We start from the raw sequence: 14,132 nt of genomic DNA, 5'->3' as shown, positions 1-14,132 counted from the left end.
GTGCAAACTACCCTGAGAGTCTGGCTCAGTAGTCCAGCTATATCACCAGGGTGACACGGGTCAAAACGGCTCAGGAATTCATATAGYCTGTGAGACCAATCACAAATGCCAGACACATTTAAAGTCAATAGTCCTAAAAACTAGGCTGGTTGGTTGGATGAGAACTGGGTTACATGAGAGATGGTGAATCAATCATTACGCAACTGCTGCACTAGACTTTGCATATTGACCAGACAACATGGAAAATGTCACTGTTAGGGACAAGGGTACACTACAGGAGAGTGGAAAAAAGTAGTGGAGGAACCCCACTGGGTCATTCAGCACATTTTAGGTCTAARTTCAGACTGTTCTCTCTCTCTGTGCACCCTTCCCTATCCCGCTGGTAGAAAATGATGGTCAAAGAAGTAACTGAATCAGTTTTCACATGATCCACAGAAACCAGACTGTGCCAAAAGCCGTGTTGTAAAGCCTACAGACGACACGCTCTCTGGACCAGTTCTATGCCTTTATATGGACATGAATCAGAGTCAAATTTGAATCTCCAAGGTAGCCAACGATAAGGAAATAGCTCAACGGTCTGGAYCCAAATTTAATAGGTCGGGAAAAACCACCCAAATGTAAATTGATTTGGAACACTGATGAGTAGCCATGGTTTCAACAAAGACTAGAACGTTTAAGTTACCTAGGGTTTAAAGGCTGTTTGACAAGGTCCAATAGACGACAGGTAGGTATTCTAGTGTTCAGTGTAGTGTGATAGAGAGAACAGAACAATGACATCTATCACACTGACTACTTTCACTAGTTAAAGTAATAAGACTAGAGCAGGAACAGAGCTGCTGCTGCAGGCAGAGACAGCTCTCGCTCTCTATGTAGGCCTACACACAGAATAGCCAACCAGAAGGCTGAGCTTCTTGACTCTCTCTCATCAATGGCCAGCTAAAGGGCAACACAGCWTTTCAGACTTGATTTATGTCTGTTTTGCACTGGGACTAACTCATTTTCAAGACAGCTCTCGTCCACAAATCATGAGCAGCCTCTGCAATGACTCCCATAAAACACCACGTGCTTATCAAACTAGTTCCACCAGCACAAATAATGTCCCTCCCTACTTCCTAGTCCATGAAGAGGACATTGGGTGCATCTCACGTTTCCTTTCCGTCATCTGTCCTCATGCGAGAGACCTAGCCGCCTGGCTCGTAGGCATCAGCCCTATTTGCTTTGGTCTCTCCAGTGTTTTCACTGTAGATTAAGGAGACAAGGAGAGCCACTTGAGACAATTGAGATGCAGCTGAATTCCTTCACTCTGCATAGCTTTTCATCCCCCCATACACACACAGTCACACACAGTCTTTCCCACTCACCATTTTGATGGCACACAGGAGAAGGTCAGCATCTCTGACAGGGGCGTCATCACTCTCCATGACGTAGATCCCTTTACGGCTGAGGGCCTGGATGACTGACATGTGTGACTGCAACGAGGCGGCCTGGTCTGTCTTCAGGATGAGGGCACACACCGGCAGTACAGCTCACAGGACAGCAGCAGCTGGAGGACGGGAGGCTTGATGTGCTCCTGGTCATACTGGTCTGTGTAGAACGGATCCCTCAGGTCCTCTGGGATGTGGTCTGGAAGGAAGGGGGGGGGGGTTAAGTGATTGATATGATGCATGGTGTTGGTCCTAACTTATATTTAGACAGGACGGGTTCCACTCCCTACATCTAGCTGTGTTGCTACCCGCATGAAAATATTTGGTTGCTATTGGTTTCAATGGAATATTTTGGTGCTTGCAGCCCTGTGCCTACTTCAGGAAGAATCTAGGGGAAACGCTGCTGTGATGACTAATATTCATACACAGGGCTACAATAAGAGTTTGTCGTTTCGTGGATAGCCAAATGTGAAATACGTGCTTTACTTTAAAAAGGGAAGATCTAGCCTAATCTTTCAACAATGAAAGGGAATGTGGCAACAGCATCTGCTCGCAGGGTAAAAATATGTGTACTGCAAGGTTTCAGTTTACTCTGTAAATACAGGCTAGTCATGGCTTGGAACTGACAGTAACACTGGTGAGAGAAGAGCTAGGTTCTCAGGTTACTAGTCTGAAACAATGCCTTTCCAGTTTCCACCACAAAGGAYGAAAACAAACAATGACCTATGAAGGGTCTGTTTTGCATTTTTCACTGACTCATATCAAACCAGAAGTCACCATATTAGGCTAAATGGTGCTGGGAATCCGATCATGATAATTGATGTCTGTTGCTGTCATACTCCTAACAGGAAACACACCATCTGGAAACATTAAAGCAGAGGAATAGAATGGAGGATCCCCTAGCAGCCCATTGCATGTGAGAAGCCCAGCCCACACACAGGTGCACGCTARCAGAAAGGTGTGATGATCTTCGGGACAGAAAAAGCCCAGCTAACCTCCATTATTCAGACACTGTTATTTCAGCTGTGGCTGTGAAGCTGAGCTAACAGAAATAGGGCTGTCCCAGACAAAAAACAAAACAAAAAAACGGTCGACCAAGAGTCGGCTGTTCTTTCYACCAAACTATTGGCCGGCATTTTTTTTTTTTACGTGTATTTTTCCACAGACACATCGTATGTGTTTTAATCAAATCAACTATATGCACTGAGCTTGTCTGATGCTTTAAGCACACAGTTTGATTAAATATTTAAGACTCAAATGACTCGAGGGAGTTCAGAAATTGATTTGAATGTGCCGGGCCGGGCTCAGCCGTACTGTGACTAGCACCCGTTGTCCCRCTCTCCTCCCTGCTGCAGCGACCACCAAAGAACATTAAAGTGTTTATCGCGCGGTCCGTGTTGCTGAAYCTGCAACAGTCATTTCTGACTGAAAAGTTCTGCTACCAAAATACCCTCATTTGTTTGTTTTGGAAAAWCATTCCCTATTCGTTAAACCCTTGCTCTCTTTACGTGACACATTGATGCATTGCAAGCACGTGACCAAAGACCTAGTCACTTGGGACTAGTACTAGAGAACGTTGGTTATGTAATTATTACTCCAGATGTCAGTTATACCAGAGGATGATTCAGACGGGATTCATTTTTTCCAAACTACCCACTGTAAAAAAAAAAAAATCCAATAAATTGACAGTTATGACAGAAGCCTGGAGGTTTTTATTCTAGGCGTGAAGATACAGAATTTAAACAGGTCCAGGTGATGGGGCCACTGATAATTCCAGCTTGGTTCTCAAGTTTCYAAACCATATTTCCTATAGTGTTCCCATTATTTTTGAATTGAGGAAGTGTGATCATAATCATTATATTTTAGCGATCCGCAGCACATCCTAAATGCACTTCCTAAAATAAGTAATTCATAGACCAAAACATTTTAACATKAAACAATGATTGGTTCAGATTTGGTCCGGACTAGACCAAAAACCAACGTCTGTGGATGTGGAAATCAAGGCCGGTCCGGAATTGCACCAAAAAGAAAAGACGTTATTACTGAGGTGTAGCCTACAGTGTTGCCTGAAATTTTATTTTATAAATGCCCATCTATGTGGTAAGCTGACCGTTTGTAAAAACACCAAAAAACTACATCCGGACCAAAAAAAGATATCCAAAAGCTTACAAGGGTTTAGCCTACCATGTCGGCCCGTAATGGAATTTTATGAAGGCCCATCCATGGCTTGTCGCTCACGGAATCAGTAGGCTATTAAAACAAACACTCAAACTGGAAACAAAAGCAGGATCTGTCTTATTTCTGTAGATGTATTGATGATTTATAAAGTCATTTAACAGTTAGACTATTGATTATAGACCTAATTAAGTTGGGGTTTCCTCTCTCCTGACTTTTCTTAGACAATAGGACAAGGGCTGTTTTCTCARCTCATTCTGCTGCTGCCTTCACAGCATTGTTTTCAATACCATATTATGGTTAACTTTGCTATTATGCACATATCAACATGGTCTAGGAAACGGCGCCAATTCAACAGAGCACTGATAAGTTCAGAACCGTGGACAGCGACCGCTATCCAACGCGSGAGGAAGCACATTTGTTATACATTTTTTATTAGTGTTGCACCATTGTTCTTATGTAATATAACCATATACAATTGAGCACGTCTTAGACTGATGGACTATGCCATCCCCACAACGGATCAGTCCACTCAGTGTGAATCAGACCGGTGTCTTGTACACAATATATTTTTTGGTTCGTTTTTTTCCCTTCTACTGCTCGACTAAAGAAGTCTCAGTCGACTAACAGCCTATCGACCAAACAGTCGACTAAATGGGGTCAGTCCTAAACAGAACAGACATCTCCATACCTCCACATCTGTGTGTTATGGAGCCCTCCTTCCCTGCCTCGCAGTCCTGACTATGGCATAAAGGGAACGGCTAGTCAGTCTTCTCCAATCCGACCACACTAACAGGAAYACACACAGGCTGACAGAGGCAGATCTCTCCATCAACCAATCAGCAACACAGCAGTTACACCAGGCAGATTTGGATTCTACGGTCATCCTTAGCACAGTCTGAATGTGACTCAATGTTCATAATAACAGTGTTATTAGCTGTAGGCCTAGGGAGGGATAATAAGGCTAGGYTCGTATAACAATGGGTTATACCTGTGGCAGAACCTCTGTCTGTGCATTACAACAGAATAGACTGATTAGAGATAAAAAGCATCCACATATGCAATAAGCCTGATTACATTAACAGTATAAGAGTCAGTCCTTCTGAGCGAGAGAGACAGAGAACACAGAGGTGTGCGTGTGGTACTGTGTATAATGCATTAAAACAGATGAGGTGGTTGTGTGAAAACAAAAGGCATGTGGCTGGCTGGGACCAGGGTGGCTGGACCAGGGTGGCTGGGACAGGGTGGCTGGGACCAGGGTGGCTGGGACCAGGGTGGCTGGGACCAGGGTGGCTGGGACCAGGGTGGCTGGGACCAGGGTGGCTGGGACCAGGGTGGCTGGGACCAGGGTGGTGTCTTCACGTATGATTCCCCTGAGAGACACGCTGGCGATAACTGTGTGGCAGCAGCTGCCCCCCTCCTGCCACAGTGGGTTGAAGTATCTAACTACTGGGACAGGGAGTGAGCCCAGCATGGTAAACACACTCTTTCTCTCCATTGCGAGGACCGGCTATAATGCATCCCCCAATTACCATCAGACTAGACAGGAGAGCACCAGCTTGCCCCAGCGGGTACCATGGTAGGCACTGTGATGTGAGGAGCGGGGCCAGCCAGATGTGTGTCTGCACTGGGGGGCAAATACTAACACACGGCGCAAGCATGCAGCGTGCACTCACACAGAAGACACAAAAACACGCTCAGAAACAGACACACAGGCATGCTCACACGTGACGCAGCCACCTGCATGCAGGTTCCCACTCGCATACACACACCTGCCCCACAATCTCTGAGGGGCGAGGATGTATRGTCTCAGCCTGCCCGCCCATCCCTAGTTCCTGCCATGTTATAGAGCCAGACCAGCATCTGTGAAGCCGCATTAGCAATACACTCCACTACTGCCGTAGGTAAAAAACACCACAATTCCCAAATGGYGGATGCCAATTAGTGTTGCACCTGAGCACAGGCAGTCCCCAAAATCCCCAAGGCTACTGTACAATCCACTCCCTCTATTATCAAACTGTGTTTCACCCCCAGTTAATCTTTGGGCAATGAGTTCTGTTCCCATGTCTTAAGCTAATATAGATTAGATGTTGCTGAGTGCTAGTGTACTCTGTCTGCCTGCATGGCTGTTAGCTACAACCCTTKGAGCTGCAGATGACAGACAGTGGGGAGATTCCTCCGGAGGGAGAGAGAGGAGYGGCAGTGTTCGTTCGTCATCAGGACAAAAGCCTATTACTGTTTCTGAGCTCTCTGGGACCACAGCTCTCTGTTAGAGGAACACAGGGACTAGGCATGAGGAAAAAACAAGGAGAACAGAATGAAAACAGGAGCATGGCATTCCATCCATATGAATACCATTCAAATCTGGGATCATTTGTTTGCTGTGTGCAGGCGTGTGTCTGAGTGACATTATGAAATCACTGTAATGACAGCAGAAATCAAAATGCTAGGATGACTAAATGAAACCTAGGCTTAGAAAACACTGTAGATCAGCATTTCCCATACTCGGTCCTCGGGACCCCAAGGGGTGCTCAGCTGATTCAAACGATCAAATTAGTTTATTATTTGAAATCAGCGGTGTATTGCTAGGGCAAAAAATAAAARGTGCACCCATTGGGGTCACGAGGYCCAAGTTTGGGAAACCCTGATGTAGACAGACTGAAATGGTGCAGGTYCTTGTGTAACCAGTGTGAAATGCCTAAGCATTMGTTTCKCTTGCTCTGCAAGGCCCGAGGCTTTTGTGGGGCAAAAAGGTAACGATCCTTCGAGGGTGACTGTTGATGTGTGCAAAGGTTCCATGGTTCAAGCCCAGGTTGGGAAGAGAGGGACGGAAGCAACACGGTTACACTTTCAGTATAATGAATATCATACGGGGAGGTGATAGGCCAGTACAAAACTAAAAATGCCCTTCTTGAATCCAGAAATAACAATAGGAAAGGAATTCCAAAGAAGTCATGTTAGGAAAACAATGGATGGCACGTATGGTTAAAAATTGCAAGATGATGTTATAATAGTTGTATTGCATCAAATGAATGTTTTATGCAACAGAATTGTGTGTTTTCTACTGAGGATGGGGCTCTGGGAGATAACACTGACAGGAGATTTACCATGTCTTTTGGGTGATAAAACTTAGAGCATTCCAGAGCATGAGTTAATGTTTCTGTTCTATATGGTACCAGGGAGACATGGCTCTAGTATGGAGTTGGGGGGCCAGACACTGGTCTCTACACAATGAAAACTGTTGACACAGCAGATACTGTCTGCTGTGAATTATAGGTATCTTTCATACAAATCTTAACCTTGTGACCCATTCTATACATTGGTCGTTCAGCATGTAGGTTGAAAGGAGTGTATCTTGGCTATAAAATACCTTTGTACTTTTGTCTCGGGGCTRTCAACGAATCATCTGAGCGTGATTTGTCGACCAGCCATCATTATCGTAGAGCACTCAATCGATTCACTTTATAGGTGTTGTATTGACCTGCTCCCTTATTAATAAGTGATTCAAGATTTAGTTTAAGTATAACTGATTTGTGTGATAAGTTTGTCTCTCCTCATTTGAGAGTGAAGAAATTAACCACCGCACGCGGCACCATTATGTTCTTCCAGTGATAACAGACGACACTCCATTGACATGACTGTTTAGAAATTAAAATTCCATAGCAAGTGCTCTGAGTGGAATTAGGTCACGCATCGCTCACATGACAGGTTTCCTCCACTAGTGACAGGCAACCCTAGCTGTAGGATATGTGGAATGAATTACACATCACACCACAGTGCCACAAGTATAGTCAGCTGGCTCCTCCACAACATCTTAACATGTCTTCTGCATGGAACCAAAGCCACAGGCCTTCAATAGCAAAGCTAGGCCCAATTGCTATTTTAAGGGTCGCTACCTGGCCTAACTTTGCTATTGAAGGCCTGTGGCTTTGGTTCCATGCAGAAGACATGCTAAGATGCTGTGGAGGAGCCAGCTGGCTATACTTGTGGCACTGTGGTGTGAGGTGTAATTCATTCCACATATCCTCCAGTTAATTATGCAGGTGGAGATAAGTGATTCGTTACAGTGTGACAGACATGGGAATCTTGCAATACAAAAATCAATAAACATCAAAATACCTTGACTGTTTTGCTCTGAAGAACCTAGAACATTTTAGAAAATAGAGTAACTTTTTACAAAGGTCCAGGTAATTGTTTGGTCAAATGATGTTGTTGACATCATTACATCATTACAGATAAATAAAGGTGAAATAAAATAAAAAATAAAACAGCAAGTCAGCAACATTGTCACTCTTGATAAGAGTGACAAGGACTGATATCTTGCTCTGCATTTGCCATGACATGATGAGTCTGACAGAGTCAGTGGATTTATTCAGCAGTTTTCCTGTGAGTCCAGTCTCACTGTACTGCGAAAGGCCACTSCACAAAAACAATCAGATAATTTGCCAAGTCATACAGGGACACAGTCAGCTCTGCARACAAAGAATTTTGATGCATAATAACTGAAAAAATATAGACAATACATTCCATTCGGCTTGGTTCAGCCATCAAGGCCTGTTCCAAGAAGGGCTCATTAGGCCAAGCCCAACTGCAGACTGTTAGTCTGAGGTGTGGACGAACACAAAGACACATTTCCCGTCTAACAACATTTGGGCCCAACCCTGCCACTAGATGGGGCAACTGTGTCTTCCTTGAGAAGTGTTGTGTTTCTTTGTCATTAAAAACCTACATACATCTCCATAATGCTTTGGATCACAGCAGAGGGTAAAATCCTGAAGTGTCTGTGTGAGAACAGTATAGGGTTAATACTTGCACCAAGGCATTGGAGTTGTGTAGCTATGTGACAGGCGATTATTTTGGACCTTTTTAATACCTATGTCATTATCCCTGTGTGTGTGTGTGTGTGTGTGTGTGTGTGTATGTGTGAGAGTGAGAGTGAACTTACCAATGCTGTATGCCTTGGCGAACAGCCATCGCAGGTTGGCGTCTATTTTTGCTCTGGCTGAGTCGTACATTTCCAAAGGAACAATCTCTATTGTCCCTTCACCAGCTGAATCCATGTTTCTTCGGGTGCCATCCCCACCACCACACAGATCCACATCCATCCTTACAAAGGGTACAGAGTCAATGTGCGGGGGCACCGGTTAGTCGAGAAAATAGGTACATGTAACTAGTTAAAGTGACTATACTAAATGACTATAGTCATTTCATTCGAGTATTACGTTAGTTACTAGCGAGCCACTGAGGAATTGTTAACTAACCAGCTAACTAACCCACAAGTGAAAATGGAAACACAACTTAGCTAGCTAGCTAGTCCGGTAGATGCTGGCATGTTAYCTAACTTAGCATTGGGCGCCCATTCATTAGACAGGTGGCTAACTTTAGCTAYCTAACTGACAATAAACTGMATTGTTTCGTTGAATCTGGGTTGTACAACATCTACAAAATAGCCTTACTGGCCAAGTTAGAAAGCACCTTGGCCAACAGACTTAAGTTAGCTGTTTTTATCCAGTTAGCTGGCTAGTCAGATAGCTAGTCAAGTGCAGCTTTATGCTAGGTTACAATAACTGGATGAATCGAACTGACATTCACTAACTTAATCAAACAGTATTTTTTTTAAACACATGAAAAAAACACTATGTAACGTCAATCAACCCTTTAGATCGGTCAGTATAAAATATGTAACAAAAGGACTTTCTTATGCAATTGCCCGAGCAAAGCCCAAGCACCACATCGTAGCAGCAGCGAGATGAACGAACGGTCTCCTCCCCAGCAACAAAACCCAATTTGCGGCCTGTGTCTGACAACCGCGCCACGGGAAACCCAGGATAAACGTTTACTACCAATGCCAGACAGAAATGRACAGAGTTTACGAAAGACAGTAACGTACCTGATTATTCCCGGTTTATCTTTCAATATGATGACTCATTTTAGGTCGAAGATTTAACGTCTTAGTGAGAAGCACCTTTATGTACCTCCGTATCCGCGCTTTCCCATAAATCGAATTATCTGTCTGACCGTTAGCATAAGTAGCTAACCACTGCGCCTGCGCGGATGCTAATACTATCATGCAACCACATCATTGACCCCAACATACACACAACCCAGAGCAAGATTCAAAGTAACAATTCATTATAAAAGAASGGCGTAAGAAGGTATATGAAACAATGTTAGATGTTTGTTTGCAAAAATTCATCAGAAATGAACCAGCCCATGTGCCCATACCATAACAACTTGCTCTCTTTTGAGAGGAGTCTCTAGAAATTAAATGAAACAGTTTAATTAAAAACTATGCATTTGTTAATAAGTACTTCATATGAGTCAATCAATCGTAGTGTATACTGAATTAGGTGGCCTGTTGAAAAAAAAAAGAAGCTAAAGTATAAGGGGATTGCCTCAGTGTGGAAAAATCTCCCTCTTGTGGTGGTGCTTTTAGTTTTGGGATTTCACAGCTGATTGAGTTTGAAACTACAAGGTGAAAGCTAGAATCCTTAATTGAAGCAATAACTAAGCGGTCTCCCAGCCTCTGTTTTGGTATAAAGCTACCGGATGGGCCTGGTTAAATGTAKCCGCTCTCAAATTCATAGATKGAGCTATGGATGCAGGTATGGGGCTGGGCTGGAGRGGGTCGAGAGCTTCATGTTCCTAGGTGTCCACATCACAAAGGAATTAACATGGTCCACAGACACCCACACAGTTGTGAAAAGGGCACGACATCACCTCTCCCTCTCACGAGTCTGAAAATATTTGGCATGTGCACTCAGATCCTGAAAGTTCTACAGCTCCACAATTGAGAGCATCTTGACTGGCTGCATCACCACTTGGTACGGCAACTGCAATGCAACTGCAATGCATCCGACCGCAAGGTGTTACAGAGMGTAGTGAGTACAACCCAGTACATCACTGGGGCCAAGCTGCTTGCCATCCAGGACCTCTATACCAGGCGATGTCAGAGGAAGGGCCCAAAAATTGTCAAAGCCATAGACTGTTCTCTCTGCAACCGCACGGCAAGCAATACCGATGCACCAAGTCTGGAACCAACAGGACCTTGAACAGCTTCTACCCCCAAGCCATAAGACTGCTAAACAAGGCTGCTAAAGAGCTAACCAAGTGGCTACCCGGACTACCAGCATTGACCCTTTTTTTTAACTAACTCTCTTGCACTGACACAATGCACACATACAGGACTCTACCCACACACTCACACTTACAGTGCTTAAACTGACATCTCCACACACACATCTCCACACACACACACACACACACACACATACAACACACACACACACACCACACACACACACAAACAGAGTGTGGAAAACGACCTAATTGTCAACTTGAGTAAATGTAAAGATACCTTAATAGAAAATACCTTAAAAGTCACCCAGTAAAATCCTACTTGAGTAAAAGTCTAAAAGTATTTGGTTTTTAAATATACTTAAGTATTAAAAGTAAATGTAATTGCTTAAATATACTTAAGTACATAACAATTAAAATTCCTTATATTAAGCAAACCAGACTGCACCATTTCTTGTTTTTTTAAATTCACGAATAACCAGTGGCACGCTCCACACCTCAGACATAATTTACAAACGAAGCATGTGTTTAGTGAGTCCGCCAGGTCAAAGGCAGTAGGGATGACCAGGAGTATTCTCTTGATAAATGTGTGAATTAGACCATTTTCCTGTCCTGCTAAGCATTCAAAATGTATTTGTACTTTTGGGTTTCAGAGGAAAAAGTATGGAGTAAAAAGTACATAATTTCTTTTGGAATGTAGTGAAGTAAAAGTAAAAATTGTCAAAAATATAAATAGTAAAGTAAAGTACAGATACCTCAAAAAATGACTTAAGCAGTACTTTCAAGTATTGTTACTAAGTACTTTACACCACTGAACACACACACACACACACACACACACACACACACACACACACACACACACACACACCACACACACACACACACACACACACACACACACACCACACCACACACACACACACACACACACACACACTTTCACAACATAAGATGCTGCTTGTGCTACAGCTCAGTCTAATATCTATCCTGTTGCCTAGTCACTTTACCCTACTATATGTACATAGCTACCTCATTGCCTTGTACCCCTCCACATTGACTCGGTCCTGGTACTTCCTGTATGAAGACGTTATTTTTTACTTGTTATGTTATTCATTTGTATTTATTCATTGAATCACTACTTTTCTATTTTATCTTTAACTCTGCATTGTTGGAAAAGGACCCGTCAGTAAGCATTTCACTGTTAGTCTACACCTGTTGTTTACAAAGCATTGACAAATAACATTTGATTTGATTTGAAGGACTGACCATCCATGATATCCAAATGATAGTTTTAACCATGTTTTGAGGCAATAAAGTGTTTGTTTACATTTACATTGTTTAGAAAAACAAGAAAAACAAGCGTATATTTTAAAACTTCAAACCCTCAAAGCAAATTGTATTTGTCAAATGCGCCGAATACAACAGGTGAGACTTCACCGTGAAATGCTTACTTAAGAGCCCTTAAGAACATTGCAGAGTTAAAAAGTAATTGAGGTAATAAACTCAGCAAAAAAGAAACGTCCCTTTTTCAGGACCCTATCTTTCAAAGATAATTCGTAAAAATCCAAATAACTTCACAGATCATCATTGTAAAGGGTTAATAAAAACATTGTTTCCCATGCTTGAACCATAAACAATTAATGAACATGCACCTGTGGAACGGTCGTTAAGACACTAACAGCTTACAGACGGTAGGCATTAAGGTCACAGTTATGAAAACTTAGGACACTAAAGAGGCCTATCTACTGACTCTGAAAAAAACTAAAAGAAAGATGCCCATGGTCCCTGCTCATCTGCGTGAACGTGCCTTAGGCATGCTACAAGGAGGCATGAGGACTGCAGATGTGGCCAATAAATTGTAATGTCCGTACGTGAGACGCCTAAGACAGCGCTCAGGGAGACAGAACGGACAGATGATCATCCTCGCAGTGGCAGACCACGTGTAACAACACCTGCACAGATCGGTACATCCGAACATCACACACTGCGGGACAGGGACAGGATGGCAACAACAACTGCCCGAGTTACACCAGGAATGCACAATCACTCCATCAGTTCTCAGACTGTCCGCAATAGGCTGGAGAGAGGCTGGACTGAGGGCTTGTAGGCCTGTTGTAAGGCAGGTCCTCACCAGACATAACGGCAACAACGTCACATATGGGCACAAAACCACAGTCGCTGGACCAGACAGGACTGGCAAAAAAGTGCTCTTCACTGACGAGTCGCGGTTTTGTCCTCACCAGGGGGGATGGTCGGATTTGCATTTATCGTCGAAGGAATGAGCTTATACCGAGGCCTGTACTCTGGAGCGGGATCGATTTGGAGGTGGAGGGTCCGTCATGGTCTGGGGTGATGTGTCACAGCATCATCGACTGAGCTTGTTGTCATTGCAGGCAATCTGAACGTGTGCATTACAGGGAAGACATCCTCCTCCCTCATGTGGTACCCTTCCTGCAGGCTCATCCTGACATGACCCTCCAGCATGACAATGCCACCAGCCATACTGCTCGTTCTGTGTGTGATTTCCTGCAAGACAGGAATGTCAGTGTTCTGCCATGGCAGCGAAGAGCCCGGATCTCAACCCATAAGGCACGTTTGGGAACTGTTCGATTGGAGGGTTGGGGCTAGGGCCATTCCCCCCAGAAATGTCAGGGAACATGCAGGTGCTTGGTGGAAGAGTGGGGTAACATCTCACCGCAAGAACTGGCAAATCTGGTGCAGTCCATGAAGAGGAGATGCACTGCAGTACTTAATGCAGCTGGTGGCCACACCAGATAATGACTGTTACTTTTGATTTTGACCCCCCGCCCCTTTGTTCAGGGACACATTACTCCATGTCTCTTAGTCACATGTCTGTGGAACAGTTTATGTCTCAGTTGTTGAATCTTGTTATGTTCATACAAATATTTACACATGTTAAGTTTGCTGAAAATAAATGCAGTTGACAGTGAGAGGACTTTCCTTTTTTTGCTGAGTTTATGTACATATGCCCAAGGAAGCGAAGGTAACCTCACGTCGGTAGCKATGAAGTGCTTTTAAAGTCTGGTCGTGGCTCACATCAACACCATCATCCCGGAAACCCTAGACCCACTCCAATTTGCATACTGCCCSAACAGATCCACAGATGACGCAATCTCAATCTCACTCCACACTGCCCTTTCCCACCTGGACAAAAGGAARACCTATGTGAGAATACTGTTCATTGACTACAGCTCAGCGTTCAACACCATAGTGCCCACAAAGCTCATCACTAAGCTAAGGACCATGGGACTKAACACCTACCTTTGCAACTGGATCCTGGACTTCCTGACAGGCCGACCCCAGGTGGTAAGAGTAGGCAACAACACATCTGCACGCTGAACCTCAAGACTGGGGKCCCTCAGGGGTGCATGCTTAGTCCCCCACTGTACTCCATCTTCACCCACGACTGCATGGCCAAACACGACTCSGACA

General features: G+C 44.0%; 1 protein-coding gene across 1 annotated transcript in view; it reads right to left on the bottom strand.

The window, feature by feature from the left end:
• The window catches only part of LOC111958190 (calmodulin-regulated spectrin-associated protein 1-B-like), a 30,814-nt gene extending 21,185 nt beyond the window's left edge, over positions 1-9,629 (bottom strand). Inside the window, 4 exon segments of the mRNA XM_023979387.2 lie at positions 1,362-1,519; positions 1,522-1,623; positions 8,545-8,705; positions 9,490-9,629. Coding sequence (XP_023835155.2) covers positions 1,362-1,519; positions 1,522-1,623; positions 8,545-8,704 — 420 coding nt within the window. The 5' untranslated portion in view covers position 8,705; positions 9,490-9,629.
• Positions 9,630-14,132: the final 4,503 nt, after the last annotated feature.

Source organism: Salvelinus sp. IW2-2015, linkage group LG33, assembly GCF_002910315.2.
Source record: "Salvelinus sp. IW2-2015 linkage group LG33, ASM291031v2, whole genome shotgun sequence".
NCBI lineage: Eukaryota > Metazoa > Chordata > Actinopteri > Salmoniformes > Salmonidae > Salvelinus > Salvelinus sp. IW2-2015.
Note: the sequence above shows the minus strand (reverse complement) of the source record. Positions and strands in the feature narration are given on the sequence as shown.